At 56.8% G+C, this 22,190-nt stretch overlaps 1 protein-coding gene across 1 annotated transcript in view; it reads right to left on the reverse strand.

Annotated features, from left to right (window-relative positions):
• Nucleotides 1–22,190, reverse strand: part of CDH4 (cadherin 4) — a 635,132-nt gene that overhangs the window by 17,718 nt on the left and 595,224 nt on the right. Inside the window, exons 8-9 of the mRNA XM_087445045.1 lie at nt 17,026–17,163; nt 4,321–4,506 (exon numbers count right to left, since the gene is read on the reverse strand). Coding sequence (XP_087301171.1) covers nt 4,321–4,506; nt 17,026–17,163 — 324 coding nt within the window. The remainder of the gene's footprint in view (nt 1–4,320; nt 4,507–17,025; nt 17,164–22,190) is intronic.

The raw sequence follows: 22,190 nt of genomic DNA on the forward strand, positions 1-22,190 counted from the left end.
TGAGGTCTGGGAGTTAAAAACATACTTCAGCAAAAAATGTAGATGAAGCAACATGGCAATATGCTAATAATGGTGAAATTGAGGTGGCAGATGAGGTTACCCCGTCTCTCTTACTTCTGGGGACGCTTGGAAATTTTCATGATAAACAGTATAACACATTTCTGCTTAAAGAGAAATTTATCTGCTTGTGTAACCAGTTTTTGCCGTGAAACCTGTGGTCGCTGGTGCTGGGGCCCACCCCGCAGGGTCGGCCTTGCTCTGATCTCTCCCTGCTGCTCAGGCCCAGCTGTGCTGCACCCCCGCTGATCTGATCCAAACCCAGCCCCATCTCTGGGCTCCCACAGCAGCTCGGCATTTGATTTTTGTGAGCATTTAGAATTGTATACCTGGTACGTCAAAGCCGTGCCCTCTAAATAAGGTATTAAGTACAAAAAGAAGGAATTAAAAAGTTAAGTAAGTAATAGTACCAATGGGCGTGGAAAGAGAATTGAGATGGTGCTTCACGAGAGCCTGAGGCCTGCCCTACAGGGGGGTCTGGGCACAGGGGCAGAGATCGGGGTTCTGGGGCTGACGCCTCCATCGTCCCCGCACTGTCCCTAGGTGGCGTTGGGGGAGCCCTCATCCTCTCCAGGCATGGTCTCCTTGTCCATCGAAGGAGGAGGTGGTCCCTGCATGCCTCCTAGAGCCCCCGTGAGATGCCGCGTCCCTCCTGGTGTCGCCTCATCACACTGATGTCCCACCCATGCTGTTTTGGGATCCCCACCCCCATCTCTTCAAGCCCCTTGGGGTGGGGGCTGCCTGGTGCTTACCACGGTGCCCGTGGGGGTCAGCCATACCCCATGGGTGCCCAGGGGATGTAAGGGGACGATCTGACACCCCCTCGTCCAGCATTTGCTCATTGTCTAGCACAACATTGGGTGCTGCTCACGTGCATGTCTATGGAAGAGATTTGCACCGCCAGGTGTCACTCTGGCAGGACCCTCAATGGCCCAAGCTGGTCGCCAGGCTGACGAGGCACCCAATGCAGAATAACCTGGCACCCCTCACCTGAAAGGTCCTACTGGGGACGTCAGGCCAGAGACCATGAACCCTCCCCCCGGTGCGGGCTTGCCTCCTCCATCTCTGGACTCTGGAGGCCTCCAAACACAGAGCACCCGCCTGCACCCATACTGTGTCCAGAGCTGAACAGCTGCCAAAGCCCTCCCTCAGGGCGCTCTGAGAGTTGACCAGCGGTGGGGGCTACTCTATGTAAATATATTGTTTCATAAAATCATGGTGGTTTCGTCTATGAACAAGCCACTAAAGGAAGTGATCTTTCTCCCAAATTTATTGGCTCGTGTCCCTGGAGGGCATGGAATAATGCTGCATGTCATGCATTAAAAATTGTCACCAGTCTGAGCGAGGACGCCTTCCAGAAAGACTATTATGGCCAATAAAATTTCATAGGAGGGCAAAATAAAACACATTTGTAATGGAGAAATCAATAGGTAATTTGCTTCAACAGTTTCAACGAGAGCGGTTAGATATACTCCCCGGGTCTCCCCCGACATGGCAGTGACCTTTGCTCAAAGGCCAGGGGCTGGGTCTGCGCGGTGAGGAGAAGCAGCTCAGTGAGGGCCCAGGCGTGTGGGGTGGGGCTGGGGGGCACCCGGCTGGAGGGCGGGGCGACAGGGCACGTGGAGCACCAGGGCTCAGCGCTCTGCTCCCCTCCAATGGGAGGCTCGGGGCCAAGCCGTTCCCTTCCCAGCCTTGCTCTGGGAGCGGGGACTGGAAGAACTGCTGGGGGCTGGAGGGAAGGAGGGGCCGGAGGGGCCACGACCCCCAACCCACCTGCTCCCCTGGTGTTCTCGCCGCCCGCGACCCACCTTCAGGCATCTGGACCACACTCAGTCCTGCCTCAGGCAAGCCTTGTTGCCACTGAGAGAGAAAGCAGGAGAGGACAATTCTTGGATTTGAGCTTGAAAAGCTGGGGACCAACCATGAGGCAGGAAAGAACCCGTGGTCAGTCTGAGCCTGTGGTTTTCTCCTTGGAGGAGATTGCGATTTCATGGCTGGAGGAGGGAGAGGAGAGGTGAGGGGCAGGGAAGAGGCAGTGGGGGCTCCTGAGGAGGAGGAGGACGGTGACAGATACCCCACTGGGGCTGTGAATCTGAGAGCAGGGGAGCTGTGTGCCCCAACTTGGGTAGAGCCTGAGAGGTGGCGAGGCTCCTGGGGCCCCAGGCCTAGTGTCACCAGAGGATAGAGTTGGGGAGTGTCGGGGGCAGGGCAGGGATCAGGAAGACCTGCCTGAGATGACCGTGGACTTCCTTTGACAGTGACCCAGCTGGACTTCAGGGCGGAGGGACGATGCAGCCAGGATCTGTGACTGAAGGGTGAGGGCCGAACTGACCACAGACATCTCTGCAGTAGCCCAGGAGCCCTCTCCTCCCCCTACATGGGCACTGCATCAGCCCTCAGCCCTACATGGGCACTGCGTCAGCCCTACAAGGGCACTGCCTTGGCCCTTAGCCCTACACGGGCACTTCGTCAGCCCTCAGCCTTACAGGGGCACGGTGTCGGCCCTCAGCCCTACATAGGCACTGCGTCAGCCCTACATGGGCACTGCGTCAGCCCTACACGGGCACCGCCTCAGCCCTCAGCCCTACACGGGCGCCGTGTTGGCTCTGAACACAGACACAACTGTGGGAAAAGGGAAGCAGAGGAGGTCCAATCTGGGAGTTACCACCACCTGGGGACACAGGGGCTAGAAATAGAAGCTAAGTTGTTTTAGAGAAGGAAAGCCACGCTGCATGCGTTGCTGGGTTTGTGGCCTCCAGCGCATCCCTGCCATGAGAACATCTCCGAAATTCTTTCTCCAAATCCCCTCGGCAGACTACAAACCCCTGCAGGGCCGGGGCAGTGACGGGGTCGGGTCTGCAGTGTACGTACACAGCACAGCGCCTGCTGCTCCTAAGGGACCCGGGGACCCTGCATGGAATTAAAGTGACTTCATCATGCACTGGGGAACCAGCCAGGAAGAACAATCAGTCCATGGCAACGGCAACGGTGATGACAATGACGATGGTGCCAATGACGACAGCAGCTAATTCTGATTATTGACTGAGCTCTTACTGTGCCAGGCACTGTACCACATCTTTTATATCCAGGATCTATTTTAATGTTAGCAATAAACCTGGGCATCAGCCACAATTACTCTCATTGTATGTATGAGAAAACTAAAGCACAGAGAGGGCGACCAGCCTGTGCCAGGGATAAGTGAGTGAAGAACCAGCATGGGAGTCCATGAACAAAAGCCCCCAAGGCATTAGACCTCCCCTGTGGCTGGGCTGCCAGGTCCCCTAAATGCCCCTCCACCTCCCGTGCCCCCGCCACTCCCCGGCCCCCACCTGCCACCCACCTCTGAAAGAGAATGTTTGAAAGGATGGTGTCTCCACCCAAGAAGGCAAAACCAATTTGAAAATGTTTTCTAAGATGAGACATCTTGCGTTAAACAGACTTTAAATTTTAGAGAAAAGCACTGTATGGAATAAAAATAAAAATGAAAGAAAAACGGGGAAAGTGTGCCGCCAACAGCTGAATTCTGTCCAGGACACGGTGATCCATGACTTCATGGGGACAGTGTGGCTGTGTGTGCTCTCAGCTCGAAGAATTTTAAAATTTATTTCTAAATTTATACACAGTTAGATTCACTCGTGAATTTTGACAAGTGTGGAGAGTCATGTATCCACCACCAGGATCAAGATATAGAAGAGTTCCAGCCCCCAAATCCCCTCATGCTGCCCCTGAAATCAACCCCTCCCTATCCCCAACACATTTCTTGAGATTAGTCTATAATCTTGATACCAAAACCCAGATAAAGACAGTGTGGGAAAGGAAAAGTATAGGCCCTAAATTGCTCAGAAAAATACATGAAAAATCTTTAGATATTAGCAAAACAAGTCCTGTAATGAATTAAAAAGAAATACTCCTTCATGACTAAGTTGGATTTATCTCAGGAATGCAAGGATGTTTTAACATTAGAAAGTCTCTTAATGGACTTCGCCCATTAATAGATTAAGGGGAAGTGGCCTTCAGGGAGGGAGTGGGAGAGTAGCCTTTTTGGGGGGGTGGCAGGTCAGGCCCACCGAGTCCCTGGTGGTCACATGACCAGGTCCTTGTGAAGGTTGTTTCTGCCACCGGCAGGTTGGGTACGGTCCTTTGCCCTTGGATGTTAGGGGTGACATGCACTTCACCCGAGTATCGTTTCTGTTAAATTTGTTCCAGGCTCCGGGGCAGGGGGCAGAGCTCAGGACGCCTGCAGGAAGTGAGGAGAGGACCCACCTTCACCACGGTGACCATGCCCTCGTTGGTGACAGGGTCCGTGCGGATGCTGAAGTGCCCCGAGGGGTCCCCGCTGATGATACGGTAGACGGCGTTCCAGTTTGGCGAATGGGGCTGATCTCGGTCCATCACGGTGAGGTTTGCCACCACCGTCTCCACCCGGTTTTCAGGGACTTCCCCTGCGTACTGCAAAGCGTAAGAAAAGAGAATGTTATGGACCCGTGTGGAAGCCTGGAGTCCCCTGCGTACTGCAAAGCATAAGAAAAGAGAATGTTATGGACCCGTGTGGAAGCCTGGAGGGGTCAGGAGAGACTCTCTACCAACCCTGGGGAGGTGCCTTCACCTCCAGCTGCTCCCAGACATGGTGATTCCCGTGGGTGGCCCTTCTCACATTCATGATGGCAAGGCGGCATGTAGAGAGGGCTCTGGTTCCTCCAGCGGAGGCCCAGCAGGCCCTGCGGCTCACGTCTGCACATATCCACCTCCAAACCGAGCCTTACACACACACACGAGTGTGCACCAGGCCTCTCTCCTAAACCCCCTTCAGGCCTTTCCCATATGCAGCAGAGGACCAGTGCGGATAGCTGAGACGAACAAGAGACCACAGGGATGTGCTTGCAACGTGGGGAATAAACCACAGTAGAGTGGCAGCTGCAAAGGGCTTCCTGAGGAGAATCACTTCTGGACTCTTGCCATCCTGGCAGTCCCTGACACAGGCCCGGGGTCAGCAGCTGCAGATGTGCAGGTGACCAGACGTGGAGCCTCAGCCCCTTTTCCTGCCACAGCACAGTGAGGGCTGCGAGCCACCCCCCAGAGGGAAGTGGTTCATGCGGCAGCGATGGTTGTGTGCAGGGAAGGGCACTGTGTGTGTGTGTGTGTGTGTGTGTGTGTGTGTGTTGGGGTGGAGACAGAAATCTGAGCACTTCCTACTGGCCAAGAATCGCTGCTCAGGGCCGGCTTCACGGGCGTGTGGCCCGTGCAGCACGCTCAGAAGGGCCCTGAGCTCGGTTCAATGCTCTGTTGTCACCGTCTTGAAACTCTCAATAACTTGTGAACAAGGGCCCGCATTGTGAACACCAGGCCCTGCCAATTCCGTGGCCAGTCCTGTCACTGTGTAGTGTGCTTTTGAGCCACCAAACCTGGAGACAAAGTTTGGACCAATATCTGGGGATTTCTGGTTGTGTTCACACCAGCGCAGCCCCAGCTATGATTGCTGATGCCCACTATGTGCCAGGGGCCGTGCCAGGCACTGCCCATGCATGGTGTCACCTGTTCCTCAGAATAGTCCTATTCTTATCCCCATTGCACAGATGAAGAAACTGAAGCAAAAGAGGGCAAGAGACCGTGGGTGCCACAAAGGGAGGGCCCAGAGCGTCGGTCCTAAGGGTTGAGCCCCAGGTGCTAGGCCTGGTGTTAGGCCACACAGGAACCGGCCAGGGGCTGGGCTTGCCTCTCCCCAAAGGATGACCTCTAAGCCCAGTCACTGTGGGCAGGGTCACAGGAGGGGAAGGAAGGAGTCCAGAGACGGGCTTGAAGGGACAGTCCCAGGCAGCTTGCCTCCAGCCCCTCATCCTTGTGGGTCTCTTTTGCACCTGCCTGATTTCAGCCAGAAGTGGGCACCCAAGCCTTACAAGGCTCCCTGCCACAGACACCTGCCGCGGCACAGCGCCTCGCGGTTACGGCTGAGATGACTCTCCTGCTTTGTGCCCGCCTGGAGGGGGCTTAAGCCCAAACATGCCCTTTCACATCCTACAGCAGACACTGTCACTTTATGCCAAAGGAAAGCCTTCTCGCACACTCGCGGCTGCCCTGGGCCTCTGCCTGCTCCAGACCTAACTCGTCACCTTTGAGTGAGTTTCAAAAACCCAGGGTACCTGGTGGAGCGTGTTGGGCAGCCAGCCGCTCATCCTCCACCATCCAGGTGTTTTTATGGCTCTGAATTTGCAGCCACCATCTGGAATTTTTCCCACTATGCATCCAGCGCTGACTTCAGCTCAAAGGGGAGGCCCCTGCAGATGTCTATGCAAAGCCTTTGCATGTACCACAGACTGCCCCCAGTGCAGGGCTGGCTGGCTGGGCTGGCTTCCTGCATGTCCCTGTCCGTGGGGACTGTCTTCTCCTGGACGACACGGGGGCAGCGGGACCTGCCTTGGCTGCCAGCTGATGGGCGCTGCATCCTGGCCTCCGGTTCTCTCCATCAGGAGCTTCGTGCCCCTTGGAGAGACCGGGCACTTTAAGCCTGGCTCTGGGTCCCGATTGTTGCCATGGTTTCTGCCCTGAGTACTTTAAAATGTAAGCCTCAGCTGGCGGTTGGGGAGGGGGTCCTGGGGTGCAACAAACAGAAAACTGGACAACAGTGGCTTGAACACAGGGGCTTGATTTTCTCAGAACACAGGGGACTGAAGGCTACGGGTGGCCGTCAGTGGTTCTGTGTCTCGGCGACATTGAGGTTGGTGGCTCTGTCCGTCTCCGGCCTCCTTGACGTCAGAACGCTGCAGCTCAGCCCATCATGTCCACGTCCTGTGGCGACAAAGAAGGACGGCCACGCCGGCACGTCTGTCCAATTGATAGTGACTGCTGCAGGTGGGTCCTTCACGGACAGATGACACCGAGGCCCAGAAGGTTCCGTTCCCAGAGTCACAGAGCCAGGGTGAGGAGACAACGTGACACACAGCTTCACCAGAACAACCAGTGCCGTGCTTAGCGAGCGAGGCACGGGGGACACCGAGCCCGCTGCCTGCGGATGACGGCATCCAGGTAAATAGGGTTCAGGCGATGCAGGTGGTGGACAAATGAACGAATGAATGAACGACATGTCGACAAGCGTCAGTCAGAGCCTTCGAACAAATGCACAGAAACAAGATACGCTCGTCCCTCCCCCGAGGGAGCCATGTCTGTGTTCCTAAAAGGCAGACACATCAGAGGAACTGAGAGCCCGCGGCAAGGTCGGCTGCCTTGTCAAGGATTCCAGTTCAATCCCAGACAAGAATGTGTCCTTTATCAGTATTTCAAAGGCTCAGAAGGAGTTCTTTAATTGGCCTCCTCAACTTTAGGACGTCGATGCTCGGTTGAAAACCCACAGCCTGGCTTGCCTTCAAGTCTCAATACCATCGCCTTGTTAGCAAGAGAAGTTGTGAATTTATCCAAAGTGGGCTGTCACCCAGCGAGACCGATGCTGTCTGGGACGGTGGCCCTTAAACGATGGTTCCGCTCAGCAATACAAGACGCCACTGTGGGCTTTGGGGAAATGGTGCTTGTGAAAATTGAGAGCCCAGGCAGCTACTGCCACCGCTCCTGTTTATCCAGCGGGGCCAGATTCCCGGCTGGCCTCCCGCTCCTGACCCTGGTGTTGGGAGCTGGGAACCAGCTCCTGGGCTGGGCTTCTTGGAGGCACCCGGAGAGGCCAAGCCAGGCCCGAGAGGAGAGGAGAGGCGCCCTCAGCACAGGGAGGCGGTGGGGCCAGCCCCTTCTTGCCTTCGTCAAATACTTGTTGACCTGTCCACCCCGGAGACTCAGCAGGGAGCAAGGTGGACGGCCCTGTCCTCCAGGAGCTGACGTTCCTGTGGGACTACGGGGTGCGTGTGTGAGAACAGTGCCCGCCGGAGGGACAGCAGGGCTGTTCTGCCCGATGGCTGGAGATCCAAAGTGGGTGTTTCAGGGAGGGGGCCCGCTGGCAGTGAGGAGCAAGGAGGAGCCTGGCCTGACTGGGGTCCTGCTGCTGACCCCGGTGGTGGGTCCTCGGGGAGGGCAAGGGGACAGTCCTGCCAAGGCTGCAGGCCAGGCGGGGCCCCGGGGCAGCCAGGCCTCAGGCAGAGGAGGACCAGGAGGGGGCATTTAGAGGGGATTTTGCTGAGGCTTGGCCACGAGGTCCAGGGTGTGCAGGGGAGGGTCGGGGCCTGGGGGGGAGGAGGCGGCCATCCTGGGAAGCACGGGGCTGCGTTGGGCTATGTGTGTGTGTGTGACATGGTCCCTGGGGTGACCTTGTCCCTGGGAGCTCCTGGGAGGAACACGTATGTGGGATGATAGCCCCCCCAGCAGTCCTCAGGAGGTGGGAACTGGGCAGAGGCAGTGGTGGGAGGGCCTTGGGAGTGGGGGCCTTTGCAAGCCTCCAAAGTTGTCCCCCAGACGGCCTGGAGGAGGCAGGAAGGTGCTCACGCAGCGCCCCCACCCCCATCAGTGTGAGTGAGGCGGGCAGGGTGACCGTTTGCACTAGCCAGCAGAGGACTCGGGACGATGAACACTTCCTCCCTCTCAGGGACCTAACTCTGCTAAATGTGCTGTGAGCCAAGCCAGGAGGGCTGGGCCCGGGCACCCCAGTGGCATTCCTGCAGTCCTGGAGACGCTGCTCCGGCCTGTGGACCCTCGCCCAGGCCTTCCCTGCAGCACCCAGGACTTGGTCTTCTCTGCCTTGCCCAGGGCCACACCCTCTGCTGGGACATCACCATGTCACCTAAGCAGCCTGCCCAGAGTCGCCCATGACTCCAGCAGGGTCTCTTCACCTCCGGGAGCACAAGGCTATCTCGGGCTCTGGCCCAATTCTCTTGCCACCCACCATGGGCTGAACGAGTCGGTTTTATCACCTACAAAATGGGGCCCAGCACCTTGCCTAATAGTCAGGGATGGAAGAGGACGCAGCAAAGCACGGGCACAGGTCAGGGCTTCTGAGAAGGAGCAACTAGGCCTGGAGCAGCTTCCTGGCTGCAGAGGGAGGGACCAGCCCACCCAGGGCGCAGCTCACTGTGAGAGGCGGGTGCAGCAGAGTGCCTGCCACGCTGGGTGAGGCCGCCTGCCCCCAGAGCCCGTCGAGGTGGGCTCAGCCCTGGGCAGCCGTGCGGCCTCTGGGAGGTTCCTCAGCCTCTCTGAGCCTGTTTCCTCAACGGAAGACCTGGGCCAGGACGCTTGCTGCCCACCCCCCAGGATGGCAGGAGGAGCCGGGGAACAGTGTGAGAGCTCTCTTCAAACCCTTTAGGAACTCTGAGGGAGGGATGACCAGGGACGTGTCCTGGGGCCACCACACCCAGGGTTTCCTTAGGGGCTTGGTGGGAATGGAGGGCTAGCACAGGGGCTGGCAAGCTATAGGGCCAAGTTTGGCTGGAAGCCTATTTTTGTCAATAAAGTTTTATTGGCACACAGCCACACCCCTTCATTTACATATTTTCTGTAGCCGAGTTGAGTAGTTGTGACAGAATATATGGCCCCCAGAGTTGAAAATATTTACTCCATGCCCTTTACAGAGAAAGGTTGCAGATCCCTGCTCTGGACCCCTGTGCCCCCCTGTCGATGATTCAGAAATGGGCACATGGCCTATGCCAGCCAATCAGGGCTCAGTTCTCTTGCCCTCTGTCTCTGGCCTGGGTATTGTAACCATGTGAGCCTGAAGATATTGGGCTGGGGTGGGGGCTGCCATCTGCAGCCTGAGAACGAAGCCAGCCCAGAGGAAGCACAGCTTAGGGGAGGGTCCTAGTGACTGCTGGAGCCTGGATCCAGCTATGCCTGAAGTCAGTCTCTAGGGTTTTTCAGCTGCTGTGAGGTGAGGCGTTCCCTTTTCGTTTAAGTTGCCAGGGTCAGTGTAGTGGACATTGGTTAGGTTTCCTGGCTGTCCAGCACCTTCTGAATTCCCTTCTTTATTTTCCAGAAACTTGTTTTCTCAGCCTCCTCTACAGCCGTGACCTGGACAGGTGAGCTAGGACCTACCAGTCAGATGTACCTGCATGACTTTGATACAGAAGCGAGGCAGAAAGGCCTTCCACTTTGGTGCCTGCAGTGGCAGAAGGCGAGTGGCAGCACCCCATCCAGCGTTGGAGGCTGGCACCGAGGTTCCCGTGCCCAGTGGTGGCAACAGGAGGGGGGCTCCTGGCAGAGCCTCCGTGCGTGACGCACCTGGCGCTCAGATTTCCCGGCCACTCACTTGCTTTGGCAGTTTCCCTCTCTGCTTAAACGACTGGGGTGGATCCTGGTGTTGTCCCCCGAGAGCCCCAAGTTGTGAATGCATCTTCCGAGGGGGTACCACGTCCGGCAAGGGCCCTGAGCGCCTCCACCCACTCTGCTCCCAGTGGGGTTTCCGTCCCTGAGAATCGCAGGCCTGAGGTTTCTCAGCACAGGGGAGCTGTGCATCCCCGAGTTTATTCCTGCCAGACTTCTGGGTGAAGCTTATTCCAGGAGTCTCTTTCAATTCAGGCAAGTTTAGTAAAGGTTCACCAAGAAGGGCCTCAGGCTGATAAGTCTGGTTTAGGATTTCCCTATTGCCCTTCCCTAGCCATGATGCGCTCTTAATTCCCTTTGTCCAGGGTTTCAGGCCCAGGGAAAGCCTCTCCATGCCCCATGGGATGCGAAGGCAGGTATTTGGAAAAGGAAGAATTTTAAGAGCATTGGAAGGGAAATTCTCTCCTAGACAGTAATCCAGAATTCAAACGCACCCCGTCCCAAGGGGCAGGGCGGAGCTCGTCTTTGTGCACAGGCCTTCTCCTGAATCCCAGCTCCGCGGCGGAAATCTGCACGGCTCCCAGGGGAGGGTCCCATGAGCACAGAGGAGGATTTGGGTGAGAACTGGGAAGACCCCTCAGCCGGGCCCAGAGGACTGAGATGACACAGCCTGCACACTCGAGACCCTTGGACCCTCAAGGCACCCACGCCTTGCGGGACACTCTGACCCTCGAGATGGTGCTTTGTCTCTGTCCTGAGTACTTGGAGCCATCGCTGGTTTAATTGAGTTGTGGGCCAGAGGACTTGACCCTCTCCCAGCCGGCCCTCAGTCCCGTGGACCCCAGTATTGATGAGGGCATCTAAGTGGAGGGCAGCGCCCTCTCTGGCCGGGTCCTCAGGGATTCATCGCTGTACTTAGCAGAGCTGGAGAGCCGGCCCTGCAAGCCCAGCCTGGCCAGGCTGTCTTAGAATGTCCACTGTCTCCAGGACAGCTCGGTGGCCAGGGGGCTGCCTCTCTGAGCCTGCATTGCCACCTCCAAGTGCCTTTGTGAGGGAAAATAAGTAATGCACAGAAAAGTCCTCCTTGGAATGCCGGCTCACAGGAAAGGACCCGACCGTTTAGTTAAAAAAAATAACTTGAAACGCCCGCCCCTCGCTTTTTGGTTCATAGACTGGGTTTATTCACTCTCTTTCCCCAAAGGAAGGGTTCACTGGTCTTCTTACCATGGAGCAGCTTGTTCCTGCCAGGGTGAAGAGTCACGTTGCTCACTATTATTATTATTAATACACAGCAGACAACAGCAGCCACCATTATTGTTGTCGTATTTATGGGGTCTCCCTGTGTGCCAGGTGCCTTCTAAGTGATTGACACATAAGAGTGCACCCCATCAGGTGGGAACTGGTCCCCACCTTACAGATGAGGCAGCTCGAGGGAGTGCTGAGTGCAGGGCGGCCGGCTGAAGACCGACTCAGCCTCGCCGTGGGCAGCAGGTGTACCACGTGCGCTGAGCAGGCGCAGGGAAAATAACTTTTAATTAACATTTAAGAATAGGAATTGGATCACGAAAACCCTCTTGAATCTCTTCAGCTCCTGCTGATTGTTCTTGATTAAGCTCGATAAAAATAGCTGCACCGTGTTTGGGGGTGTGGCTGGCCCTCGTCCCTCGGCCCCGCCCACTCCCACTGTGACAAGTGTGTCCTGGGGCCCAGTCCTAGGACGTGAGCACTTGGATGGAAGGGATCGAGCACGCTCCCTGCCTGGAACGCAATCCCACCCATTGCCCACCCACAGCCGTCACCTCGAGGTCTGACTGTAAAGAGGCCCGGCTTCTAAACGCCCTCTTGGGATATTAGGATCTGAGGCATCGCTGAAGCTGGAGAGAAGTCCCCAGCCATTATCATCTCTTCCAAAGATGCCGTTGCTCTGTCCCCCTGTGCCTCGATCCAGGCCCGGGACCTGCCTGAGACCGGCTGGAGCACAGGGCGGGCAGCGGCCCATCTCTGGGAAGCAGCATTAGTCTGCGCTCCGACAATTGGAAAGCCCAGAACAGTGAGTCACTGATGAATAGTCCTGGGAGAGGCAGACGCAGGATGTCCCAGGGAGCCAGGCTGTACCCACTTTCCCCATCTGGGCACGGAGGTGGGAATTCTCCCCTGGAACGTACTCCAAGTCACCTTCTTGGGTCAAATACAAATTCTATCCCGTCACTCAGTGTAATTCCCGGGCTGCCCATTTTTCAGAGGTGTATTCGGAGCAAGGGACATCGTGTTGATGACTTTCCCTCCCCTCATCTGGATGCCCAGCACAAAGAGGCAGAAACACTTGCTTCACACAATCAGGAGGTTATCTTCCCTGCCTCCCTGCCTCCTTCCCATCACTTCCTCACGGGCCATCCGAGGACAGGCATTTCTGGGGGACCAGCTGGGGTGTTTTCACTGTGGCTGACATGCAGAAGGGCAGAAGATCAGGCTGGGAGTAGACAGTACGGGAAGAGGCACCCAGAGGAAAGGCCGTCAAAGCTGGACCAGTGCTCAGAACAGTGGACAGAAAAGGTCCCTCCTGGGGACCTGCTCTGTGGGAGCTCAGGAGTGGGGGCAGCCTCGGGCCCCCTCCCTGGAGAGCGGAAGGGGGAGGAGGCCGGGTGCTGGCGGGTGCACAGGACACAGGGCCTGGGGAAGGGAAGGATGCTCCATCTCTAACGGGGACAGACACACTTGGGGTCTCGAAGGACAGTGGTGTGGTATGAAGTGGGGCCCGAGGAAGCAGGAGCTGTGGGTTCAACTCTGTCTTGCTGTGTGACCTTGGGCGGCCCGGAGTTAACCCTCAGGCCTCGGTTGTCTCTGTTGGAAAAGGGGCAGTAGCCGTTTACCTGACGACCACTGGCAAGTCAGAGAATTACCCTCTTAGGAAATACACTCAGAAGCTTTAGACGTGTGGGCTGTCACACACACAACTGACCCTCGAAGAGTTCAGGAAGAATGAGGTAGGCGCGTCGACAGAGAGCACGTGAGCAGGCACACGGGTGACAGCCGCCATTCTTCTTCCCATCCCCAGCCTGGCAACTTTTCTGTGAGCTTGAGATTGTTTCTAAATAGCATTGAAAAAATTGCAAGGCCATTCAGACTCCATGGATATGGAGAGGTCTCCAAGGCATATTGTGAGTGAGAAAACAAAGACAAGACCACGCACGGGACAGAGTGGAAACGCGAGGTGGAGGCGGGGCGCCGGGTCCGGGGGAGGCTCTTCTGAGGGAAGTCATTTCAGACCTTTTAAATTGCTGTCCCGTGGGTGCGAATTAACTAACCGAAAACTCTAATTTTCATAAAAGGGAAAAGGCTTAAATAAAGTGGGGTGATGCAAGGAAAATGTGTTCACAAAAGATCCAAAAGATCCAAGCTGACGCTGGAAAACCCCAGAAGGGCTGGAGTCTGTCCGCCTGCACTGCGACAACAGCAAAGGTGGATCCCACAGCCGCTGTGTCGGATGAGAGGAGCCAGGCACCAAGGAGTTGGGCGTTCTTCGTGACTCCATTTATATGACCTTCTAGAACAGCCTAAGCTCACTGCGGGTGGTGGACCTCGGAGTGGGGGCTGCCTTGGGGGATGGGGCACGACGTTGCTGCTGGCTGGTGGGACTGTTTCACTGAAGGCTTGTGCATTATTCTGTATGCACGTCACACCTCAGTCCAATGAGCAAATCCTCTATCTGACTCCAAGCAGGAGGCCCACAGCATCTGGGCGCCCACGTCTTGGAGTTGACAGAATGTGCCTACTTTGGCTCCTGGTGAATTAGACAGCAGCCAACTGTCTTTGATGTAAAAGGTGGAATCACTCCTTTTGGGGCCGGGAGGGTGGACAAGGGTTCTGATCTGCCTTGTGTGGGAGTCCACTGGTTCTCCACCCCTTGCTGCAGCCACTGGCGTCTGGGGGATGGCCTGCCTCCCCCATTTGCGGATGGGGAGACTGAGGCTTGGACCAGGATCAGGAGGCAGGTTGGGGCCCTGGGCTCTCATGCTAGCCTCTGAAGGCTCTTGTCAAACCCTGACTCCCTGCGAGGCCTCCTTCCACATTGCACTGGTGTGCTTTTCACCAAACCCCATGGTGACCAGAGGTAACCAGGAGGGCTGGGCTGAGCCCCCGACCTCCCGGGGTGGCTGTGGTGCCTCATGCCTGGAAGCACATCCTTTGCTCCCATCAGGGACAGTCAGCCTGGCTTCCTTCTGCCTTGGTTTCCATGACGACCACTGCGATCCTGAGGCTGTTTCCTGGGGCAACCTGGGAGCCCTCGTGGTCAGGAGGGCTGATGCTGCTGCCACGCCCGACAGCAGGCTAGCACCAGGACTAGAGTGTGTCCCTGGGAAGGGTGTCCTCGCACCTGGGCGCCTGCCCTGGACCATCTGAGACCCCTGACTCAGCAGACGGGTTCTGAGCACCGTGGGCTACCCACCCATCGTCCCACGACTGCCACTGATGACGCTAGATGCCTGGCTTGGTACTGGCCCCACTCCTCACTATGCGGTTACCTCGGGCGAGTTTTTCACTCTGCAGAATGGGGGTTAGATGGAGCCCACCTGGGAGCACTGCGGCGAGGGCTGAGCTAGCACAGGTCATGCACGAGCCTGGGCCTGGCATGTCCTCAAGACAGCCATGTGTTCCTGCCATCATCACAGAAGATGCTACACGCAGGGTGGAAGGGAGAAGGACAGCTGGGTCTACCAGGCCAGGTGTGGGTGAGGCCCCAATGGGGTCTTGGGGTCTGGGCATCAGTATTCTCCCAGAGTCCCTAGGATGCTGCTTGCCTTGTGTCCAAACTCCCAGGACGCTGGCCCTGAGCCCGTCCTGCCATTGCCCACTGACTGAGGACAGCAAATAGAAACAGAAGCCACCCTACCCCTAACCAGAGGGCAGGGGCCTGAGCTGCTCCCTCTGCGCGGCGATCTGCCATCTGACCACTAGATGGTGCTGTGCCCTCACAACCGAGGCTGCCACGCGGCCTCTGGGTACCACCCTCCACCCACCTGGTCCAGCAGAGCCCTGAGCCTGGGACTCTGGGATGCGGGATAGGGGATGCAGGGATGCGGGGGCACAGGGAAGCAGGATGCAGGGATGTGCGATCTGGGGACTCAGTGACTCGAGGACGCAGGGGTGTGGGGAAGCAGGATGAGGGGATGTGCGGACGCCGTGGTGGGGCCCCTCTTGAGGGACTCGGGCCTGTGAGATGCCTTCACAGCAAGCTGACTGGCCCACTGGGAGAAGGGGGGGGTCTCCTCTCTGTCCCTCCACCTCCCTTCCTCCCCTCCCCTCTCTCTGCCTCCCTTCCTTTGCTGCAGAATGAGAGCACAGCTTCTGGGGTCCCATCCCAGCTGCTCTGACTTATGGGCTGGGCTGTGTGGCTTTGGGCAAGTGACTTAACCTCTCTGAGCCTGGCCTTCTCTTCCATAACTGGGTCCTGGCCCTCATGGGGTTAGTAGAGGTAAGAGGCTGACCAGGAGGCCCTGGCCAGTGCCCGGCGGGGGAGAGCTCCACAGCATGGCTTGTACTCTAGTTGTTATTGTTACTATTATTGCTGCTACACCCTCATCTGCTCAGCCCTCTGGGAGAGGGGACGGCTTCAAGAAGGTGACCCGGAGATCCTTGAAGCAGCCTCCATGTCCCAGCACTGCTCTGGGAGCCCTCACTGACCCTTTCCTCTGCCTGTCCTAGCCTCACACACCTGCTGAATTTCTGGACGGGCAACTGTGGAGTGGGCACATGTCCCCATTGTGTCAGCAACCCCCTCAGGGGACCCAAAAAGACAGCTTGGGGATGCAGAGCTACTTGACAAGGACCTGGGGAGTCATCAGGGGATGGTGTTGGTTGGTGATCAGGGAGAGAACAGAGGCCACCCCCCTGAAGACCGCTGGGTGGCACAGAGGGGGTCATCACGTGTCCCGGGCACTGAACGAGCTGTGAGGATTTCACGAGAAGAGGCCGCCTGGCAGCGCAGCGCCACTGGAGTACGGAGGCATCGGGAGCCAGGTGACCGGTGGCTCTGACCCACCGTCTGCCGCAGGGACCTTCCCTGCGTGAGGCTAGTTTGTCTCTCTGTGACTCATGGGCTCTGGACCCACAATGGACGTCCAGTTACATTCTGTGAGTGAAGGCATGAATGTCCACCTAGAGCGCTTGGTCATTTAGGTCCCCAGCAGCCTGGTGCAGCCCAGTCACCACCCGCCGGCTGTGGCTGATGGGGACGAGCGCACAGTGTGTCCCCATACCCTTTCCCTTTCTGCTGACCGTGGGCATGGAGGGCTGACTAAGTTCCTCGTGCAGGGACCTGCCCCGTCCCTGGGCAAGGCCCTGTCTGGGCACACCCAGCAGGTCCCCCTGCACACACGGCTGCACTCACGCCTCCAAAAGTGGCTGAAACCTCTGCCTCTCGCCTGAGCCCAAACACCACCGGTCAACTCCGGATTCAGAAAGAGTGTCCAGCTTGCTTTGTCCTGGAAGCCTCTTAAGGTGTCAACCATCACTCAATATGGGGGCCTCTCTGTGCTGGATTGGAGCACAAGCCCCCCTCCCCGCCCCCCCCCCGCCCCCCAGCAGACGGAGCCTCCAGCTCTGCTACTGCAGACAGCTGAGCGATGCGCTCCTGCACCAGCCTCCTGCTGCCCAGGGCCTCTGGTACACCCGGGTCTGTCAAGCTCCTTCTCTCGGACAGCAGCAAAGGCAGAAGCAATACCGAACGTCAGAGAATTACAGCACGCGTGGCCGTGCGTCACCATGGGGATGTGAGGTACTCACCGTGCTTGCGGTGAATTCTGGCGGGTTGTCATTCACATCCGTCACGGTGATGATGGCTGTGGCTGTGTTCGAGAGGCCATAGTTAAGGTTTCCTTCCATGTCTGTGGCCTGAATGATGACTGTGTACTGCTGAACTTTCTAGAAGGGAATGAGTTGGGAAAGAACAGTGATCAGTTTGAGTTTTAGTTTACAGGCAGTGTATAGTTTTCATCAAGAAATATATCTCCCAGGATGGAGTTAGCTGCAGCCAGGTCCCACTCCTGCCAGCGTGGTATGCTGGCCGCAGGGCTGTCTCAGAGCGCTCGGCTGATGACCTGGCGGAAGAATGTTCTCCTTCACTTGCTGTGGGTAGCACGTGGCATGAAGAGGTCTGGCTGTGTTTCCATCTCAGTGGCCTTGGCTTCCATATAGATTGTATTTGGTGCCAAACTAAGAAAGGGGGAGAACAGGGGCCCCTGAGAGCACGGTGCTGCATTTGGCTTGGAACACCAGGGATGGACAGCTTGCAAATAGAGGGACAATCCCACAGACACGTGCTGGAGGGACCTTGTTTCTTTAGCATTTTCAGTGTCCAGCTCAACTGCAGATCAGAAATTCAAACAGGAGAAGACAAGCCCTTCTCCTCTCTCGTTGCAGGTGCACAGATACAAGCACACTTTCCGTTTGAACGAAGTCAGGAAGGAGTGGTGAGCATTCAGATGCAGGTGTGAGTTTGAAAAGGCAAATAAAGCTTGATGGAAAGAGTGAATTTATTAGGCATTGAAGGAGTCTCACAGCCCTTCCCCACCTAGCCTCACTAGGAGTCCACCAGCCCAGAAATCCCTGAGTGCGCAGAGGTAGCCTTTTCCACACCCCTGTTCTGACAGAGGTCACAGGTGCTTCTAGTGTGACAGGTGAGGATGAGCCTGGTGGTGGCTCTGCTGGGACCACAGCCCACTTCTCACTGGCACCATTAGGGAAAGGAGGATTCTGGGGCCAAGGCAGAAAGGGACCTTATGAAATGCCTTCCAAGTGATGAACTATACCAAGTCCTATTCCTCCAAGAACTTAAGGGAAAAGACCAGTTCCGAGCTGTGTGGGAATTCAGTGAAATGTGTTCAGGTTCCATAAACTGGCTCCATAAAGAATCATAAACAACAGATGTGTCACTAAACTGTCTCTCTCTTTCCATTCACCCATCCATTCCTCTCTCCCTCACTATCTCCCTCCAGTCGTTCATCCATCTACTCATCTATCCACTTATCTATCCATCCATCCATCCATCCATCATCCATCCATCCATCTATCCACCCACTCTCCCATCCATCCATTCATCCATCAATCTGTCATTCATCTACCCACTGACCCTCCCATCCATCACCCATCCATCCATCCATCCATCCATCCATCCATCCATCTATCCATCCATTCATCTCTCTATCCCTTCCTCCCTCCCTCTCAGACCAGCCGGCTCCAAGCCAACCTGGCAGCTGATGACAGATGCATGAATGAGCCCAGCCAAGTCCAGAAGAGTTTTCCAGCTGAGCCTAGCCCAAATTGATAATCTGTGGACTTTTGAGCTGAAGAAATGGAAATAAATGGGTGTTTTAGGCTGCTGAGTATTGGGATGTTTCGCTATGCAGCAGAAGCTAACTGACTCACCCAAATCCTTACCATGGACCACAAGGCTCTGTGTACCTGGCTGCTGACCACCTCTGCAGCCTCATCTTGAGTCAGGCCCCCCAGACCCTCTGTACAACCTCCCTCAGCACCTTAGACTTGCCACACGGCCTCCCACCACAGGCCTTTGCACATGCGCTTCCCTCTGTGCAAAGCTTTTCCTCCTCCTTTAGTGAATGCCTACTTTTTTTTCAGGTCTTTGCTCAAATGTCCCTTTCTCCTGGAATTCTCCCCTGACCCTCCAGACAAGCCAGGGCCCCCATTACCTGCTCTCAGACTGGCCTACCCGGCATCCACGGCTCGTATCACAGTTCTGGCTTTGCAATTTTTGTGCCATCATTTGATTGTCGTCTGTGTCCCTCACCAAACTGAGCTCTGGGTGGCCATGGCTGTTTTATTCACCACTGTGTCCCCAGGGTCGAATGTGGTGCCCAACACACGGTAGGTGCTTAGTGAATGTGCGCTGAATGTTCCCAAATGGCTATAGTGACAATAGGGATTCTGAGGAACGGCAATCTGGTCCACAGAGGTCCCCGGGTGCTGATAAGGCATCTGGCCATTTGTGGGCAGTTGGGGGTCCCTGAGGGGGCTGTGGGGGGAGTCACATGATCCAGTGAGTGTGACCTTGCCCCGTGGGCCACGTCTGCTCACCACCGTCTATTTTTGTAAACAAAGTTATTGGCACACGGCCACATCCACTCATTTACACAACACCTGTGGCTGTTGTTGCACAACAGCTGAGTTGAGTGGCTGTGACAGTGATCACACGGCCTGCAAAGCCTAAAATATTTACTACCCAGCCCTTTACAGAAGAGGCTTGTCAGCCTGGGCTCCGACATCAGGCAGCACAGGACAGTACCTCCAGGACAGGCCTGGTAGTGACGCCACAGACTTCTCAGGGCGTGAGGGCTGGGGGGAGCCAGGGGAGGCTTCTGGGAAGAGATGGGATGTGCTGCCTGGGGTGACAGGATAAATGAGAGCAAAGCAGAGGGTGTGCACTAGAGGAATGTACCGGGGGCTTATGGCAGCCAACCAGGCTGGGCCCTGCACTGGGATGGGGGCTTCAGGGCTCAGTAATGTCCGCACGCTGTCTCCCACCCAGACCAGTGCTTGACCTCCCCCCTCTGTCAACGCCGCAGTCTGGCGTGACCAGGACCAAGTGCTGGGGTGGGGCGCTGACTCCTGGCCCCCATCCCTGTCATCACCTCACCGTGGCTGTGGGTCGGAGAGGCCTTTCCCAAGGGGCAGGTGTCAGGAGCCTCTCAGAGGAGCAGGAATCAGCTCCTCAGTGCAGGCCTTGTTCCTTCAAGGGGATTATTACCTGGAGGAGGAGTGAGGAGACCCCCATCAGAGCTCCCCACCAGGCTCCCGAGGCCACGGGCGTGAGGGGAGGGGCTGCGAGGCCCAGCAGTGCAGGGGCCAGGCCTGCCAGGCCTCAGTTCCACCAGTGACCGGCTGGCTGGACAAGGCCTGGCCCTCGCTGGACTCAGCGTCCCCATCGGTTGTGCTCGGCTGACTTCACAGCGGTCACTGAAACAATGAGAAGAAAAGGCTCCCCAGCCTAGGACAGGTACTGTGTTCTCTACTCAGTGTGTGCCTTTTCTGACTCAACTTCCTCTACCGCTGACCCCAACCACACCCTCCTATCTACACTGGGGACAGCACACCACCCTGCCCTGCCCGGCTGTTCCCGCTGCTCACACTCCCTGTCCTGGCTTCTCTCTCTGGTGAGCCCCATGCTCTTCCTTCAAGAACTGGCTCTGAAGGTGCCTTGAGGGGAAGCCTCTCCCTCTCTCAGTTCCCTTATCCCATGAGTGGATGAGAGGACCTCAGCCACCTCATTGGGTGGTTATGATCCACCTGACAAAAGGAAGGGTCTCCATAAATGATGGATGGATGGATGGACAGATGATGGAAGAATTGATGGATAGGTGGATGGGTGGGTGGATGGGTGGGTAGATGGGTGGGTGGATGATGGACGGAGGAAGAGAGGGAAGGAGGGAGGATGGATGATGGGTGGATGGATGATGGTGGGTGGATGGGTGGGTGGATGGGTGGATGGATGATGGATGGAGGAAGAGAGGGAAGGAGGGAGGATGGATGATGGTGGGTGGATGAGTGGATGGATGAAGGAGAGAGGAGGAAGGGAAGGAGTTAAGGGTTAATCTTTTGTGAGAAAACTTTCAAAATGACGTAGCACCCAACTACATGTAAGCTATTTCTATTACTTCTTTTGTGTCTCCTTGGTTCAACTTCTACCCATTTTCACAAAGGTCAGCTGTTTTAGACATGAGCCATTTACTTGATTCACTTAGCAAACACTGACTGAGTCCCCACTGTGTACCACGTACTAGGCTGGGGTTCCAGGGACACAGCGTGAGTGAGGCGTTCTCGGTCTCCCGGGAGAGTCGGTCAACATCTGTTAAATGACGTCAGAGAGGAAAATCCCAGGACTGTGGGGCTGTGGGGAGGGCAGGTCCCTTCTGTCTCGTAGGGGGAGGGGAGAGGCTTCCCCTCTGGGCTCTATCAGAGCCAGTTCTTGAAGGAAGAGCGTGGGGCTCACCAGAGAGAGAAGCAGGACCGGCAGTGTGAGCAGCGGGAACAGTGGGGCAGGGCTGGGAGGTGGGCCGTCCACGGTGTAGACAGGAGGGTGTGATTGGGGTCAGCGGTGGGGGCGCAGGAGGGCGGGGAAGGCACACACTGAGGAGAGAACACAGTACCTGCCCGGGCTGGATAGCCTTTCCTGGTCACTGTTTCAGTGACTGCTGTGACGTCAGCCGAGCACGTGGCCCTGCCCCGTGTCACAGATGGGGACACGGAGTCCAGCGAGGGCGGGCAGTCGCATGACCTCCCCAGCGCCACACAGCAAACCAGGGGCAGGTGGCGGTGCCGGCTGGGCTTCCTTTCGGGCCATGGCTTTCAGGCCTTTGTTATGGATGAAATGCAGATGGCGCCAACATTGCCCACTGCACGTTAGCCAAGACACCTCGTGGGGCTCTTTCTGAATGTGGGATGGACAGCACGCAAAGACACGCTGGAGCCATCCTTAACTGGTCGCCCCGACAGGAGCACAGCCAGGACCCACCTTCATCTGTGCGAACAAATGCACGCTCAGAATTCCGTCAGGCCTCTGATGTCACGGACTTGTCCACGCAAAGGTCCCTTCTCCGAGGCTTCTCTGCCTCCGGATCCTAGTAGAGGGAAGGCGCCCCTTCCTTCCTGTCCATCAGAGGGAGCTGTTTGTTTCGAGTCATGGCTCTGCTAGGCTAGGACACTGCAGTGACAGGCTGGGGACGGTGCCAGCTCCAGCAGGGAGGGTGGTAAACCGAATCCAAACTCCAGGTCCCCACACACCCTCGGCGAGGGGTCCTGCCCCAGGAGCCTCACTTCTGTGCCTCCCCCGCCATGTGCATGGGTGTGCTGCTCACAGCTGCTGGCCGACCCGCCTGGATGGGGGCCTCAGACCACTTCAGTCCCTCTCCCGGAGGAAAGGTGGCGGGACGAAA

This window comes from Ceratotherium simum, chromosome 21, assembly GCF_057802395.1.
Source record: "Ceratotherium simum simum isolate JZ-2026a chromosome 21, ASM5780239v1, whole genome shotgun sequence".
Lineage (NCBI taxonomy): Eukaryota > Metazoa > Chordata > Mammalia > Perissodactyla > Rhinocerotidae > Ceratotherium > Ceratotherium simum.